At 34.1% G+C, this 18,377-nt stretch overlaps 2 protein-coding genes across 2 annotated transcripts; one reads left to right on the forward strand and one right to left on the reverse strand.

The window, feature by feature from the left end:
- Nucleotides 1-4,029: 4,029 nt before the first annotated feature.
- On the reverse strand, nt 4,030-10,590 carry LOC136818102 (uncharacterized). Its single transcript, XM_067074460.1, has 12 exons — nt 10,471-10,590; nt 8,952-9,103; nt 8,444-8,482; nt 8,247-8,306; nt 7,673-7,767; nt 7,408-7,489; nt 6,527-6,769; nt 6,231-6,372; nt 5,622-5,815; nt 5,295-5,421; nt 4,971-5,068; nt 4,030-4,561 (listed from the first exon to the last, which is right to left on the reverse strand). The coding sequence occupies exons 1-12, from the start codon at nt 10,526-10,528 to the stop codon at nt 4,226-4,228; spliced, it is 1,626 nt and encodes a 541-aa protein (XP_066930561.1). The 5' UTR covers nt 10,529-10,590; the 3' UTR covers nt 4,030-4,225.
- A 369-nt stretch (nt 10,591-10,959) lies between these two features.
- Nucleotides 10,960-15,597, forward strand: LOC136818103 (uncharacterized). The gene is made up of 5 exons (XM_067074461.1): nt 10,960-10,975; nt 11,147-11,409; nt 11,683-11,766; nt 12,218-13,022; nt 13,999-15,597. The coding sequence occupies exons 1-5, from the start codon at nt 10,960-10,962 to the stop codon at nt 15,366-15,368; spliced, it is 2,538 nt and encodes an 845-aa protein (XP_066930562.1). The 3' UTR covers nt 15,369-15,597.
- Nucleotides 15,598-18,377: the final 2,780 nt, after the last annotated feature.

Genomic DNA, 18,377 nt, shown 5'->3' on the forward strand with positions numbered 1-18,377 from the left:
ATCTTTCAATCTAAAAAAGAACATTCACCTGGATGACAGATTTTCCTTCGAGTTTGCCTTTGTAAAACTTAAACCGAATGAAAAGGTATTTTCTTATAGAAGAAGTCGATGAAGAAATCACATTATATGCATCTGTTACAGAATGTTCCTACCCACTTTGTTTAATCCAATAATAATTGATGACTAAACTTTAACAGGTAGGTAGGTAGTTCACTTCAAAGAAAAGGAAGTATTCCAGGGAAAATGAAAAGGAAGAGATGATTAACCCTTTAGCGACAGAACCGATTTGTTCAATTTTTTTTCTTCAAAAATTGGAAAGGTTATAAACTATGTAAGATTCATAGTAGTAAAAACAAGCTCACTTCGCTGAAAAAATTTACCTTCAGAATTTCTAAGTAAGTTAGTAAGTAAGTTTATTCCTCTGGTGGCTATCAGCTGAGTCGGGGGTGAGGGAGTATATCCCCTTGCCTTTTCTATTTGCACTAAACCTGGGAGGTTGAATGCGACAGGGAGGTAAAGCGCGACACCTATTCTCAGTTCCAAGTAATTTGCCGCCTAGATCAGATTAACCAATCCAAACTACTCATTCATTGATTTGGTGGTGACCGGGATCGAACCCACAACCCTTAGATTGTAAGGCGAACGCTCTATTAAGTAAGTCTGCGACCACAGTCGGATGAGACCCAAAGACTCCTTTTTCGATAGTAATCTACTGGAAGGTAGAGGAGGGCACCACTCCTTCTCCCTGGATTGCTCCACTTTCTTTTTCCTTCTCTTAATTTGTGAGTATGAAGCTGAGAGAGATCAAGTACCATTTTCTTTGGTTTGATCCGGCCCGGGATTAAACACACGACCTTGCGCACCGTAGCCAAATGCTCCATCGATTCAGCTACCCGGATATAATCTCTAAAAAGCCAATTTTTATCAAACATTTCGGCGTATGGACTCAAAAATCTCATTGTGGAGACTAAAAAAACAATCTCTGTAATTTTTGACAGATAATGGTGATTTCAAATTCTAACTGGGCGTCATAGGAGGCCATTGGTCCTTAGAGGGTTGAAGTAAGAGAAGAACAGAAGTATTAAAAAAATCTTAAATCAATTGTATTTTATGGCACCTTTTTTTCTTTTTGTAAAACTATACATCGCGTAGGTAACTTAGGAAACAGTTAAAATTTCCTTGTCCCTTTTCTTCTTATTCTCTCTCTCTCCCTTTCTCTTTCTCTTTTCGATTATAAAAGGCAACCACAATAATATGAAATAGCATTTCAAGTCTGAAAGCTGCAACAGTAAGAAGCAAAGGTAGAAAAGTAAAAAAAAACCTTTACACTTGTTATCAAAAAGATTTAAGAAGAATCACGTCGAGAAACACCAAGAAGACGCAACAATGGCTTACGCAACACCCATGTACTGCAATGTGCGACAACGATCACAGACATACCATAACAATCGGGACTATGAAAAAAATCACGACGAAATCAATCGTAATCGGGCATGGACAAGTTCAACTAAAACAATTGAATATCAACTGACACCACTCCATCAACGCGAACTTAACATGTATGATGGCTGCTTTGATTTCATATTGACACGTGCAGAACAGATTCAGAATTTTAAGAAAGTTGAATTCTTAGATATTTCAAAGCAGCGTATTTTGGACCCACAGCAAATTAAACAAACAACTAAGACACTCATAAAAACAAATGATAAACAAAACCGAGTCATTGAAATGGTGAAGCGTAAAATAAGAGCCAGTCATAACAATAAACAATACTGTACGGCTATCAACGATAATTGCCCATGGGTTTCACACCCTCTTAATGACTCTTTCATACCATTGGAATTCCCAGAAAATTATACTGAAGATGTAGAACATTTCTTGAAAAACAGATTTTCAAGAAGGCCAGCAGTCACAATCGATAGTGCTGTAAAGCTTCGCTAATGTTACATCTATAATAAATTTTTTCTGTTTGTAAGTTTTATAGTATTAGGTTACTTTTTTTGATACACGCTGTAAATAAGTCTTTTGTAAATTTTTGTACACTTAAATAAACCATGGATAAAAAAAGTTGAAAAATACACTTGAATTCTCTTATGTCTATTTTACTTAATCGATTGATTGAAAGAATTTTCTGCAAAACTGAGAATTAATTCGAATTATAAAAAGATTCTAATTTTAGAAGTTCGAATTAGTGTGAGTATTGAGTATTTGGCTTTGGATCATATTCTTTACGCCGCTTAGGCTTTCTCGTTTTTCTTTTTGACTAATGTTTCTTCTAATACTTCATTATTTTGGACTCTACATTAAAAATCAAACTACCATGATTCATATATATACAGCACTGACCCTGAGAATGCAGTAAACCCCGAGAATGTAGGTTTCTTATTTTTTAACATTGTAGCCCTAACGATAGTTCAACTTCATAAAAAGTTGTTTCAGAGCCTACTGTTACTTATAGTCATAGACATTAAATTTTAACTCAAATTAATTTTTTCCAACGAAAATCTGAATTGAAATTGATTGGATACTACCCGAATTGAGGCATTTTCTAAATAAGTCCTCTCTTTCATAACATGAAAGTACTATTTGAGAGATGATTAATGTTGTCATTTTGAGCTGTTACGACGTGTCCCCAACCCGTAGGGATCCCAGCCCAATCAGAAAAATTGCCTGAGTTTGGAACAATAGAATTTCTATCTCCATTGGGACTTTAGTAGAAATTATTGTGCCTGAGTTTGCTGAGTCAAAGAATTCCACCGGGGCTGTGAGGCAGGGGTGTTGTTACATTATTCACATATTTTAACACGAAATTTTCAACCTACAAAATAAAAACAATTTATTCTTCTCTCTTCTTTTCATTAACTCTAAAAAAAAGTACTTGAAATTCAAAATGTCTCATGAGGTGAAACAACACAATTATCATTGTGAATATGTAATCTTATAGCAACACTGTAAAAATCAGAATTCTCATTTTAAGAAAAAAAAAGCTGAAAATAAGAATTTTTGCCCTTGTCACTATATCAAGCTATTTTATCTTAAATCTAGAAATGTTTTTCTAACCTGGAAGTTGATAATGGAAGAACTGTTTATCTCAAAACAAGATTTTTTTCTCTGATCGATCAAGACATGTTTTTCTTGAAATAGGCTTTTTTTTTCTTGTATTACATTAAGGATTTCGCCAGAAAAATTGCTCAGCCGACGCACCAATAACAAAAGAAGTAAATTTATAACACAATAGAATAAGGTCACTAGTTTTACGTATATATATTTACAGTTAAAATGGTACAGTTTAAAAATGTTCTGTATCCCAAAAGCAATCTTACAAATACAGTATGGTATGGTATGGTATATAGTCACTAGTTTTACGTATTTATAGTTAAAATGGTACAGTTTAAAAATGTTCTGTATCCCAAAAGCAATCTAACAAATACTATGGTATACATATAGTACTGAGTGTTGAAACAAAAAATAATATCAGATCATTGATGCCATAAAAGAACCATTCCAGAATGTTCGTATGGAATCAGAATTCATACAGCTCACCCAACGATTACAAATATTGTAATTGCTCTGTTTAAGGGTAATTATACCATATTTATGGTTACACGGTCAATGGTCACTCAAATCTTTTACTTTAGGAGATTGTAAAAATGTTGCTTACAGGGCTCGAGCCTTAACAAGTTAACATGGTTGCTTAGAAAAAAGTGCGTGTTGTTCTCAACGAAGGTATAAAACAATCTGGTCTCAGAGAAATAAAAATGGTCAAATAGCCCCTTAAGTTAATCCAATCTGCAGACTTACTGTTGGAAATTTTTTTACCAATTTAATCCGACTGTGAAGCAACAAAATTTAATTGTCTAGCAGAAAAAAGAAAAATTTCAATCACATACTTTTTTTATAAGAACAATTTTATAAGAACATGAGGCTGAAATTTGGCCAAAACCTAAGAACAAATTAAGAACAACCTGAGCCTCAGATTTCAGAAATTACTAAAAAAAAGTACTGATTTTAACAGGATTTTAACAGATTTTAAACTATTTTAAGTTCTTAAGTAAAGAAACTAAGTATAATAAGAACATCGTAAGAACATTTAAGCCTGAAAATTTCAAAAAATTAAGAACAGCCCAGCCTGAGCCAAAATTTACTGGTTCTTATAAAAAAAATCGTGTACTAAGAAAATATCCAAACAAAAGAAACAGTGTCAGTATTTCAGGAAAATTTAACATTAATCGTCTTCTAAGACCTCTTCCCCTTCCATATTATCTGAAAAATCACAAAAGTCCTCCCAATTTTTCTTCCAGATTTCTTTATCTTGAACATTTTCCAAATCCTCCTCGCCAAGGACCGCAAATTGTAGAAACGTCAGCGCCGCTGACCAACAGGGTGGATAATTCAGATCCATTAAGTAATAGTGAGAACAAAATGTTATAACAGCCAGCTCGATTTCATGAGGCTCCAATTTGGCCAGTAGTTTCCCACTGGAGAGAATATTTATTTCATCATCAGAAATAAGGATCTTTGTGGCTTTGTGACTTTGAAGCATTTCTAAGTCGTCCTTTGCCTGAGAAGAGAATGATAAAAAGAAAGGAGTAATTTTACATATTCTCACTCATGCTGAATTGAACCTTTAAATCAATAGAATGTTATAATGTCGAAAAGATTTGGCTCACAAACTGTACAGTTTTTAGTTCTTGTCTACTCTTGCGCAAATGAAATTGGTATACTTCTTGAAATGTTCTTGAAATACAAATAACATAACACAAACTGAAGTGACCTTTTCCAAATTTAAATTACTTTTTAATCGACAGCTAATTATTGAATAGTCGCGATTGTAAATGACATTACAGTACAGATTTCTGTAATGTCATTTTCACTCGAGACGACTATTCAATCTGACGATTAAAATGTCATTAAGATTTGGAAAAAGTAACTTCAGATTGTTTTGTGTTAAATAAAAATAGGAAAATAACCTGGAGTTTTTGAATTATTTTGGGAGGCTCTTTTTTCTTCCCTCTCGTCATGATCATTTGTAGGTTGTTCACAACATGACTAAGCTTGCAGATTTTACCTATGATAGAAAGAAAGGTATAAAAAACTCTGTGTTGCTCTCATTAAAGGTGTTTCAAAACCATGCGAGTTTTCAAAGAAATTGCAAATTGTATTTTGAAATAAGAGCCCTTTTTAGGTTTATTGGTCAAAATTTGAAATTTTTTCTCAAAGATTGAGAACTGACTCCCTAATAATTTAGCACATAAAGGTTGGAATGAAACGTTGAATTAAATAGGATTTTTTACCTGGTGGTTTACAATTCTTTTTTTGTATAGAAAAATAGATGACAGGATCAATAATTTTTAACAGTTGTGATCGTAAGTTTTCAATTGAGTTATCTTTGCCAGAAATGAGAATTGCTTCGTTGATAATCTGAAACAGGATTTCAAATAAGTAAACTCAGGACATTTACTTCCAATATATAAAATATTCAAATTACATATCAAATTACAAAAATCATACTACTTATTCAAAGAACACGAACAAAAAGTTGCTTTGTTTTTTTAAAACGTTCTACACTTGATTTTAGGGGTAAAAATGGGAAAGGAAAGGTACAAACTTCAAATTCTTACATATCTATAATCTGTGAAGATAGGATATAATTGCAAGACATTTTCAACGAGTTCGCCATTAATCTCACTCATTGAAGATATAGTTTTTCTTCTCGACTGAAAGTCTTGTTTTAGTAAGGCAATGATCCCAGGGCCATCCACTTTCTTCTTTGACGAATCATGAGAGAGCCACTCCCTTACTTTCATTTTCATTGCTGATAAAAGGAGAATGTTTTAAATTAAATTTAGCAGATTTTCCAATATCAAAAATTCATACAAAAATACAATTTTTAAGATAATTAAATAGCAGGTAGCTCCTTATAAGGGGGGGGGGGTTGTAGGGGTTTGAAATACCATTTTCCCGTCAAAATTTTTGCTGAATCCCGGAATCCTGATAAAAATAAATTGATAAAAATAATAACACCGTTACACCGGTTTGTAGAGGTTGAAATCCTGGCATAATAACAAAAAATAAGGCTAAATACAGTCACCGTCTGATTATAAAATACCGTTTTCCCGTCTCTTTTTGTGGGTTGGGTTGATTGCCCCCTTCAACCCTCAAGGTAATTAAATAGTAAGCAAATCCTAACTCATTTTCAACTATCATACTAAAAAACCAATAGAATGTACCTGGTGTGGTTGACTCGCTCTCTGAGTCAGCAGTGTTACCATCTTTTTCTTTGATTAGCCTTCGTTTGTACGGCCTTTTATTTGTATTCTTTGAAGACTTGACATTCGTAAACCTCTTTTTCATCATCTTTGAAAGAGTTTCCTGCGAAAAAAAGATATCATTATTTTATACTTTTATATCTATTTTTTTGTAACTGACAGAAAAGTAATAAAATTCAGTGAAAATATTTTTAGGCTAGGCAAGACAACAATGAAAAAGTTGACGCATGTGTATAGGTCAATTGTTGAACACTTACTTCATCAACTGTTTTAAGTAATATTGGATATTTAACACACAGTGAGCTAGCCATTTCTTCAAATTCTTTGGATGAAGGCTCGCGGTTGAATGGTAGCTGGCTGGCTTGTGCCATCATTACGCTAACTTGAGCACGAACTAAAGTCCTTATAAAGTCGATGGGCAATTTTGGCGCTGAACAATCTCTTATTATTGGGTCATTGTAGATGTCATATATGGGGCACTTGTACTGGCTCTTGGAAATCTAAGATAGGTGAAAAAGAGAATGTAGAAGACTTTCAAAAACACAAATATTGGTTCCTTGAGATTTAAAACAAAGGATGATTGGTATTTCTTTTAATCAAGTTGCAAACAATATGCTTATATATAATTGTAATAAGTATATTGTCTACAATCTTTCTCGAAATATTTGAGACAAATGGGAAATTCCCCAGGAAGTTTTGAAAACCACAATCAATTTATAAGTGCTCTAAAGTAGGTTTGAAAGGTAGAGTTTTAACGCTAGACTTAAGACTTGTGAGGATCCAAAAGTTCAAAAATGGTCCAGTAAGGTTCAGAATATAGCCTGGAAGTCTGCCAACCCCTCTCAAATTGAAATATTCGATTAAATTAACGAGATAGCCCAAAATCAGCTTTTTCGCCCGAACTTTAAATTTTGAAAAACGTGAAAATAACCAGAAGTCTCAATATATTTCACAAAAGATCGTAGCATATAAATTAAATAATACTGGCCTTCATTTCATATTTTCTCAAGATTGAGCATACAGCCATAATTCTAAAAAAAATACAGCCCTAATCAAACAAAAATGGTGTAGTCCTCCCCTAAGCTAAGGAGTGCATTCTAAGAAGAATTAGTTTCTTCTCCATAAACAATGTGCTTACTTGGTGGGTTGATGATGTTTGTTCATTTTCTTTGTTTGCTGTGTCCATGTTAATAGACTTCTTTGCTTCTCTTCCAATGACTCTAAAAGAGTAAATAAAATTGGTGAATGACCATAACACTTTCCAGGCAAAATAAAAATTACCAGTTCAGGAAGAATAAGTTATCTGATGACAAATTTCTAGATCCAAAAACCAGATAAACTTAAATAGCATTAAATACCAAACATTGGGCAAAACTTGGTTGTTGAACAAACAAATTATATACCGTATATTTGGAAGTTCTTTCAATGCTACAGGTGATGAACCCTTCAGGTCATTGAGAGGTTGTTCATCTGTGAAACAACCGACTGTTGATCCTCGCTAAAGAAATTAATAGAATAAAGTATTAGCTTATTGTAAACAGAAAGGAAACTTTCCCAACTTCATTGTGTCCTCCTTAAAACTCGAACCCTAACAATCCTAACATTAGAACTACCTTTGGAAAAACGGTAAGCTTCAAATCTGTCAAATTATGATTTTTATGCTTGAAAGGGGGTGCAGGGTCAGTCATTCTAATTCGCGTCGGCATTCGGCTATTGCCGAGAGAATTGCTGACGTAGATTTGAGTGTTGCCGACCCAAAAGTGCCTACTCTACTTTAAAAGCCAGATTTTTTTGCCAACGCAAATAAATCTGAATTAAAAAGGCTGAGGGTGAAGAAAAATGAGGTGATAGAAAATACATTAAATTTGCTTTAACAGAATTGATGATATAATGGCAATGTTTAATTTTTTAACTTAATTCATAGTTGCAGCTGATTGCAGAAGAAATATAAATTTGAGAATATAAAAAGCATCTTACACTAGATCCAGTTGTGCTACTTGAGTAGCCAGCACCATTGTAGGGAACTGTTGAAGCCTCCTAATATAAAATATGAAAAGTAGGACTTTATTTAGTCATAAAACCAGGCAAATTGCTATCTACCCTACAGATTTATAACTTCACTGAATTCATAATTACAAAAAAACTCTACTGTAGGAATGAAAAGTCAGACTTACACTGAATCCAGCTGATGGACTTGATTCATTTCCAGTGTTCTAAATGGAAAAAGACATTCAAAAAATGTGATACTTGAAGTCAGACGCTTAGCTTTTTAATTCAAACTTCAGCGAACGATTCCAGTTCGATTAAAAAAAAAAGTACATAGAAAGTCAATGGTTCAAGTGACTTCAATGTGGTAGGTTTCTTCATCAAATCACATTGAAAGCCAAGGCAGTTTTAGGATTATTAATCTACCGTAAAGATTCGATTAGGCGCCTAGCAGCTATTAAGTGCCCAAGTAAAACCCTTAAAGTTCAGTAGGCGCCCAGCACCTTTGAAGCATCCCCTTCCATTAAGCGCCCATTCAAAAACTTTCCCATTTCATTCTGAAAATTAAAAAACACTGGTATAACATGGTACAAACATCGTTTCCATTCTTTTTAAAAGTAAAAATCTCAAAAATTTAGTTAAAGCCCAGGGCGCCTAATCGGATCTTTAAAAACAGTATATATAGAAACCTCATACCTCATCTTCTGAAGACCCAAATGAATAGCCATCTATGATGGTCCACATGCTAGATTTCAACTTCATTGATTTAGGATTTTTCTCTGGAAACATCTCCGAAATTGAATGAAATATAAGTCCTTTGAAGTCGTTGTCTGATTGATAACCATTTTCTAAAAAGAATCGTAAAGCGACAAACTTATTCGAGCGACAAAAGACTGATTGAAATGGAAAACGACTACAATGGAAGCAGAAAGAAGGGAAATAAATAATAATAATAATAATAATAATAATATAAACAAAATGAAAATGAAAATAACAGCTTCATTTCCCAGTTATCATGCGGGAAAAAACTTTTGAAAACATCAAAAAAAGTAAAGGCTGTGAAATAGAGACAAATTTGAATAAGTAAGGATATTTTAGTTGAATTTTGAATATGGAAGAGGCTGCTGTAATAAGCCAGACCCGATCAATTGAACTTGTCGAACCAATCTAATCATCGAACTAATCGAACCTGATCAAACGATTAAAGTTCGATTAAAAAAATTAATCTAACTTTCCATTTTTTTTCAAATATTGTGAGTGTTCGATTAAGTTCGATCGCTAATTATGGTTTGATTAGTTTGACAACCTAATTTGTTTGATTAGTTCGTACCCATTCAAAGTGCGATTTTAAAGTAAAATCGCTCCACCAGGTTCACGAGGGTTTGTTTAGTTTTGCTAGAAATCTACTTGTGCTTTCATTCTGCTCTAACAATGGATAAAAAAGATCTAGTGAAGAAATTAATTAAGAATTTAGCATGACTAATCGAGACACAAATAATTAACATAAATTAAAGAGATTAAATATTTCAAATAAGATGGTGTCATTTAAAAAAAGATAGTGTCGCTTTAAAAAGATAGTGTCGCGAAATGAAAAGATATTGTCGGGAAATGAAAAGATAGTGTCTCAAAATAGAAGATAGTGTCGCAAAATAGAAGATAATATTTATTTCCGCTTTCGCGCGCCATACAGGCGAATAAACTATCTGGGACTCAGCAAGATGGCAGCTTTATAAAGCTCAAAGAAGTGGCGATAAGTTTTGCAAAAGGAGGCAAGGATTGGAATAACGAACTAATCGAACTAATCCGAAGCATAACTTACCGTACTAATCTAACTCCACTTTCCGGTAAAATTGTGAGTGTTCGATCAAGTTCGATTAGTTTGATGGTTCGATTGGTTCAACAAGTCGCACACTGGGCAGGGGACTCTACTTGTTCGATTAGATTCGGTTCGTTCGAGAAGTTCGATTAAACGATCAGGTCTGGATGACAGACTAGATCTTTTTTATGATGCACTGGCCTGCACCTGCACCAAGACTTTTATAAAGTGACATATATGAGGCGTGATTTATCAAAAATGAGGCATGATCAGGGCTCCTAGCTTTTGAAGTTTTTAAAATGAGAAGTGTGTTGAGGGAAAGTGAAGAACTGTGAAAATGGCCGAATTGTTTTCGCAAAATAATCAGACAGAATTTAGGAACAGCTTTTTCAAACTTACTTTTCCATATTTCAGCTGCTGCACTTGAAAGATTGGTGATCTGTTCCAAGATTGACATATTGTTGAAGAGATTATTACACTGTTTTTTTCTCGTGTTGCAGTTGGAGTCTTCGTCAGTTCTTCTTGTTGTCCAGATGCGCGGGAAAATCGCGGTTTTTTTCTTGTTGTTCAAATGCGCGGGAAAATTGCGGTTTTGCAGCTCACGCGCGCGCGGTTTTTAAAAACCAAAGAAGAGTTTCGATTGGGATTGATTTTTTTTGTTAATTCATAATTATTACTTATAAATTCAAAATAATTCATATCGGAGAAAATTAATCAATCTGAAACTCATTTCTACTAAATTCTTCTCCATAGTTATATACTTCCGACATACCTCTTTGAAAGAAAATCAAAAGGCAGAAATAAAAATATCGATTTTGCTTTACATGACCAAAAGCTATAACCAGAATTCACGTCACAGAAAATAACAACAAAGATGGCGCTCTGATTATGGCTGTGTTCCAGTGTCAGTGTTGTACTTCCTTTAAATGCTTAACATTAAGATTGTTGCTACAACATATTAATGCTGTTCATAGTAAACAAATAAACTTTAAAGTTCAATGCGGAATAAATGGTTGCCCTTGTATTTTTACGAAGTACAACTCTTTGTATAAGCATACTTTAAAACACCATTCAGATATTTATAATGATGATGTCGTCACCATTATTAACAAAGATAATAACACCATAGATGGTGGGAATAATGTGGATGGTTCAGAAAACTCAGAAATATGTTCAAATTCTAACAATGTTCAGATCGAAAACTCAATCGATCACACTGTTAATAGTGATGCAAGTGATGTCGCTGGTCATGATGATAATGATGATGATGATGTTGATCATGGTGATAACATTATTCATGAAATACAAGACGACATCAATCCAAATTTCCATTTGAATGTATGTACCTTTGAAACAGCTAAGACTCACTATCATTTTTTTGTTTTTATTTTTGTAGTTTTAGACGCTTTGTCGATTCTTGCGCTTTTTGGGACATTATCAGAACTTTTCAGCTGATTCTAAACCTAAAGTGTTTCACTCAAAGTGAGATTTTTTTTTAAACTTTTATTATTGGCATACTCGCTACTCTACCATTGAGCTACAAATCCATGGTGGACTCTCTCAAGCAACGTTAAAAACTAAACTTTATGACTAATTATGATTTTATTACAGAATACTGGTTTCGATGAAGTTGATACAAAGAGAGCCAGCGCATCATTTATATTGAAGATTAGAGAACGCAACAAGTTAACCCAGGTTTGTTCGCCCTTCACTATTATTTAGGGGGGTACTTTTACGGTGTGACGGGATCAGCCCTTTTTTAGTACGGTATTACGGGATTTGACGAAAAAAGAGACGGGAAAACGGTATTTTAAAATCAGACGGTGACGGTATTTAGCCTTATTTTTTGTTATTATGCCGGGATTTCAACCTCTACAAACCGGTGTGACGGTGTTATATTTTTATCAATTTTCGGGATTCCGGGATTCAGCAAACCCCCCCTTTAGCAATGTTAGGTTTTTTAGGCTTAATGTAAATAAATGGATAGAAATAGGAAATTGCTTATTAGCTACCCTCAATAATTTATGATGCATGTAAAATCATGAAAATTAAGAAAGCAATGTGGAAATACAGTATAATAGAGATGAACTGATTTGGGACATTATTTTTTTATTATTATTTATTTGAAATTTTTTTTCATATTTAGGCAACTGTTGATTCAGTCGTTGAAGGAACGGAACTTCTTATGGAACAAATCATTGCCTCAAAGAAACTACAGATTGAAAAAGCCCTGGAACAATGTCCCTCCAATTGCAAAGATGAAATAATAAAAATATTAGAAAACACAACCTCACCATTTGAAGGATTGGAAACAAGAAACCTTCAGGATAGCTACGTAAAAGCAAATTTTAATCATGTAGACTACAAAGTAGTTCCACTGGGAAAGAAGTTAATATTAAAGAAGAAAGGACATAAACGAATGCTGGTTGAAAAGGATGAAAATTATATATATATCCCTTTACTTGAAAGTTTGAAACAATTCCTGAGTAATAAACGTATCAGAACACTGGTTTTGAGGCAACCAACCCTATCAGAATCTGGAGTATATTATGATATTTATGACGGGGCAATTTACAGAAACGATAACTATTTTAAGCAGCATCCCAATGCATTAATGCTGATTCTAGACCATGACGAGGTAGAAGTCTGTAATCCCTTGGGTTCTAAACGAACCAAACACAAAGTTGACATGTACTATTATTCTGTTGCAAACTTGAATCCAAAATTCCGTTCCAAGCATTGTTCTGTTCGTTTGCTTGCCATTGCCAATGCCCAATTGGTAAAGAAGTACGGAATCAACAAAATCATGGATCCAATAATCGATGATTTATGCAAACTTCACGATGGTATTAATTTAATCTATGACACTGAAATCATTACTGTTTATGGTAAAGTTATCCTTTGTGCTGGTGATACACTTGGACAACAATACTTAGGTGGTTTTAAAGAAGGTGAATATTTTATTAGCAATTAAGCTTCGATAGACGTTTTTCAAAAAAGACGTCCTGTTGTAGTCCAGCAAAGATTGCGTAGTGAATATACCTTGTTAAAGCAGATGATCAGGGAGCCGCGCGCTAAGTTTTTTATTTACGGCTGTTACCTATACAAGTGTCCGCGTGGCAAGCTAAAAAATAGAGATCAATCATCAGGTCTCAGACTTTGCAACCTAATGATTACATGTGTACTTTTTAGCGTGGACACTTGTATAGGTAACAGCCATAAAGGAAAAAACTCAGAGTGCGGCTGAAATCTGCTTTAAGGTATTTTCATTACGTTATCTTTACGTTCTCTTTTACGACTACTTTGTTATACAACAGGATGTCTTTTTTGAAAAAACGTCTATAAGTCCTATAAAGTTCTTAGATTATTGTGTGGACTCTTTTTGGAATATATTAGCTCTTTTGATGCTGGTCCTAGGGCAGAAGTTAAAAACCTCTTTGCCATTTTCTAGTATTTTCAGGAGAAAATTTCTCATCTCCCTGCCTATTTGAACTCTGCCACCAAACCCGCCTACTGAACTTTGAAAAAGTTTCCATCCCCATTTTCCGTTAATAGGATACTCTCGAGTACCTAATAGCCGGGGGGCCCGCTAATTAATTTTTCGAAAATTTTCCACCCAGGACATTCTTATTCCAACCCCCCCCCCGCTTATTGATTTTTAGGAATTTTTTTTTTGAAAGTTCCCTCTTTTGCCCTAATTCTGCTGTATCAGCCTCCTTTTCGAACATTTTCCACCCAGGACATTTTTATTCCAACCCCCCCGCTTATTAAATTTTGAGATTTTTTCCAACCCCCCTGCTTATTCCAAACCCCCCGGCTATTAGGTACCCGAGAGTAGATACTTAGCGTACACATTGTAAAAAAGAATGCCCATCTCAAAAAATTTGTTTATAAAACTTTCTAAGTTACTTTTTTTCTCATTAATAGGAGTAGGACAAGCATTTCAAAAGTGCAGGAGTTGCTATTGCCACTTTGAGGAAATGCAAACAAATTTTGAAGAAGAAGAATTTATTTGTCGAACCAAAGCTGAATATGAAAAAGCTTGTGATGCTATTGAAAGTAATGAAACAACTAAAAGCAGGTTCTCCCTTCTCTATGGCATAACCGAAAGGAGCTGTCTGACAAGACTTCCTGGATTTGACGTGACCAGGCAGTTACCCCAAGATATAATGCATACTATATTAGAAGGGACACTTCAATATGAAGTTAGGCTTGTGCTGCAACACTTTGTCAATCTAAAGATGCTTAAATTAAAGCAATTGAATTCAGCAATTGAAAATCATGCATATGGGTATTCTGAAGTAAACACTAAGCCAGGACCTCTAAAGGACACTGTTTTTAATGGCAAAGAAAATTACAAATTGAAATATAATGCAGCTCAAGCAAGAGTATTTTTACGTTTACTGCCATTTTATCTATCAGGAATCATTGATCCATCGGATGAGTATTTTATGTTTATGTTGCAGTTAATGAGGATTGTTAATTTTCTATATGCACCGATTATTAAACTGGAAACTATTCAACTTTTAAAGCATCTGATATCTGATCACTTACACGAATTCTGTAGACTTTTTCCAGACGTCAATATTATCCCAAAACAACACTACACCATTCACCTGCCAACGATGATAATGGATCTTGGACCCATGATAAGGTCATCTTGTTTTGTCTTTGAATCAGCCCACAATTATTTCAAACAGCTAGCCTCGAAACAAAATTTCAAAAATCTCGAGCTTTCTTTGGCATCTCGTCACCAGTTTCTTGAGACTTCAAATTTTGGAGATGGATCTGAAGACCCAAATACTCACCCATTATTTTCTACAGAACGAAAACTTGGCGTGTTAAAAAAAGTTGCGCCTAAACAAGTAAAAGATCTACGACAACTATTTGATGCCCAGTCTTTACTGCCTGGAGTGTGTCTTGAAACTGTGTCTAATGTGAGCTGGATTACACTTCATGGTACAAGGTACAATATTAAAGGCTTGGTTATAGTTGATGTTTCCGAAAAAGCTCAGCAGCCAATATTTGGCGAAATAAAAAGCATCTGGGTCTTTAAAAATTACGTGTATTTTGAGACTGTGATTCTTAAAACATTGTATTACGATTATTTTGTCAATGCGTATAAGGTTGATGAATTCGATTGTGAAAAAACATTTATCTGTAATTATTACAGACTCGTTGATTTCAATGTTTACCACAAAAAACAATTGCTTGGAAATTGGTATGTACCAATCAAATACGATTTGAATAACATAATCGAAGAGTATATGAAGGATGATTTATTACTAAGATTGTAAAGTACTTTTTATGAGCAAACAACCTCCTTTTAGGGCATTGCTGGAGGCTGAAAAAGTTGGTCCCAGGTTGCTTACTCTTTTGTGCTTAAATTGTAGAAGGGGGATCATTTTGCAATTATTGGAAAAGAAATCACCCCATATCACTTTATAATGACCCCATACCCCTATTTTATGACTTTCATATGCTACGAAGTGCCGAAATTGGTCAAAAACCTTTATTTTCCTTGGGATTTTTAGCAAAATCAGACCAATAACACTTAATTATGACCCCCCCATTTTATTGATTTTTATCTGAAGTACCTACGCCCTTCGTTTATTCCACCCCCTAGTTAAGCACAAAAGAGTAAATCCAAAAGGAATCAGTTAATTTATTAAAAAGGTTTTTTAAAATCATGATGATCATTTTAAAGTTTCTCAAGATTTTATTTTCTTGAAATTTTTCCCTGTAGGGGTCAAAATATATTTTTCTTGAAACGAGAATAACTTTCCTTTCAAATCAATAAATTTCTCAAAACCAGAAAACCTAAATCTTAAACTAGAAATATTTTTCCGACCGTTTTATATTTTCTCAATATGAGATTGTGAATTCTTAAAATAAGAATTATCTTCCTATGTAAGAATTTTGAGTTTTTACAGTGATGAAATATGTTTGAAAACGAGGACAACAATAAATTTATGCATCTCGAGAAGAGTATATTTGAAAAAAAAAAGAAAAAAGGTCTTACTATATTTTGCTCAAAAGTGGGGAGGCTGAAGTCTCCCTAGTTTCTCCGCTTCCGCCGGGCCTGACATTCATACCAATGAAACAAAGCTTTATTAAGCCAGATTCCAAAACTTGTCCTAAATTTGATTTTTGAAATCAAGAATTTAATTCATACGTTGATGCCGTGAAATACAACCTGCGACGACATACTGTAATAATTTTATGGTGCATGTGTGAATGTTATGACTATATAAAGAATCACCTCTCGATAATTTCTCTAATTTAGTGCGTCTTCTAATTAGTGCAGATAAATTATTTTGACAATATGGACCAATTTAAAATACTCTAATTATTAGTGTTGGTAGTGTTTCACCATGATTTCCCCTCTGATTTAGTATGGCATATTTCAAATTTTCCTCTAATTTTAGTGTGGACTCGATTTTTTTGAAGCTCAATTATTTTTACACGAAAAACGGAGGGAAGGTGGTCATCAAGGTCACTGGAGATACTCCTTCAATCTTGTGAAAGGAGGAATGAAGATATCCGCTAATTATGTTTTTAAATCAGAGAACCACAAAGTTCACAGCCACATGAATAAGAATACACAGTAAATTGTCCTCTAGTTATTAGTACAGTAAAAAAATTGTCGGTTCGAAGCAATTTATTTCCTCCTATTATTAGTGCGGCACCTCTAAAATAATTATTTTTCCAGCTGTACTAAATTAGAGAAATTACGGTACTTTTGTATGCGCTATATTTCATTCTCATAAAGATACGGTCTAATATAGGATTCTGTTATAATTTCAACATCAATTAATAAAATAATATTTGTATTTTAGGCTGTGGATCTCATGATTAGTCATGGCCCTAGATACACTGATTTCTAACTACTTGACTGGATTGTGCTTCTCGTAAAATGAAGTGTGTCCAGTTTTAGAGCTAATTAGTCCGTCATCTTGTTTTCAATTTTGGTCGTAACAGCTCGATTCGAATGTTTTAAAATTTGGATATTCGACTCTAACTCTCAGGGGCTTCGACTTGTTTTTACTTTTTTTTTAGCCTATTTTCCGGGGATAATGAAGAAAAAAGACATAAAAGTAGGGTTTTCAAACTGGTTAGCTAAACTATAGATATTATTTAAAACGAATAGCATAGGCGGTTTTAGACCCTGCCGAATTTATCAGATGAAGAGATTTGTAATTGTTTTTTTAACGAGCGTTGTACTACTTCGCATGTTTCCGACGTACTTGGTCTATTATCTTAAACCCGCCAATGAATAGTTCAGTAGTGATTCCTATTTTTCTAGGTTAGTCGCATTAGGTTGTTTTTCTGGACCAATATTTCCGGGTCCCATTATGGTTTCTTCTCCGAAAAAGGAAAAAAATAGTAAGGTAAACACAAGATGGTGTTTAAAAATAAGTTATGTATTTTTTCCTGTTAGATGTTGTTTAACTTACAAACGAAAACTATTCTAGGAAAATAAAAACTTTTTAAGAGATCCCTAGCAATACCCATCATTTCGGCATCCCGCAAAATTGTTCGCTTTACACGCTTTTCTTCTATAATATTGATGTTTTTTTATTTTATCATGAATACTTTTTGTCCCGTAAGCACAATATCTTAGCTTTCTCGTGGGACTAATGAACCATCATTGGCCCATCTTATATTAACAGGTGAAGCACAAATCAGAGTTTGAATCTGCAATATCTTAGTAGGCAACCACATGGGCCCCATCAACGGGGGGGCCGGGGGGTCCATGCCCCCCCCCCACTTTTTGGTAGATTATGTCATACGTTTTAAAGAGTTACTATTTTAAGCTGGTTTGAGAACAAATCAAACCACAAAAACCATTATTCTCTCCAGTTAGATATCGTTTTAAGGTGTTTTGAGGATGTAAAAAGTAATACATTTTCTTCGTCGCCAACCATGTGGGCGACATTTTTTCCAAAATGTTGGCCCCCTCACTCAAAAGGCTCGCCGGGACCCATGAACCATAGTCACTTTCCCGAGGGAAGTACTTGATTCAAAAACGACTGGTCTGCGGCCAAAATCAGACCTTGGAAATCTAAAAAGAAAAAGAAATATTTTAAAACCCTCCAGCTCAGCGTTTATTATTAACTAGACGGTCCCACGTGTCTGAAAATCAGCAGTATCCTGTTTTTTTCTTTCTTAACAGAAAACCCATTAAGAGATAAAAAAATTTGCTTATTATTAGCCAGAAGAAAGACGAATTATGAACATTTTACACTCTTAAAAGCTCTAGCAGGAAATTTTGACATAACTTTTTTTTCCTTTTACTTATACTG

Source organism: Clytia hemisphaerica, unplaced genomic scaffold (assembly GCF_902728285.1).
Source record: "Clytia hemisphaerica strain Z4C2 unplaced genomic scaffold, Clytia hemisphaerica genome assembly, whole genome shotgun sequence".
Classification (NCBI taxonomy): Eukaryota; Metazoa; Cnidaria; class Hydrozoa; order Leptothecata; family Clytiidae; genus Clytia; species Clytia hemisphaerica.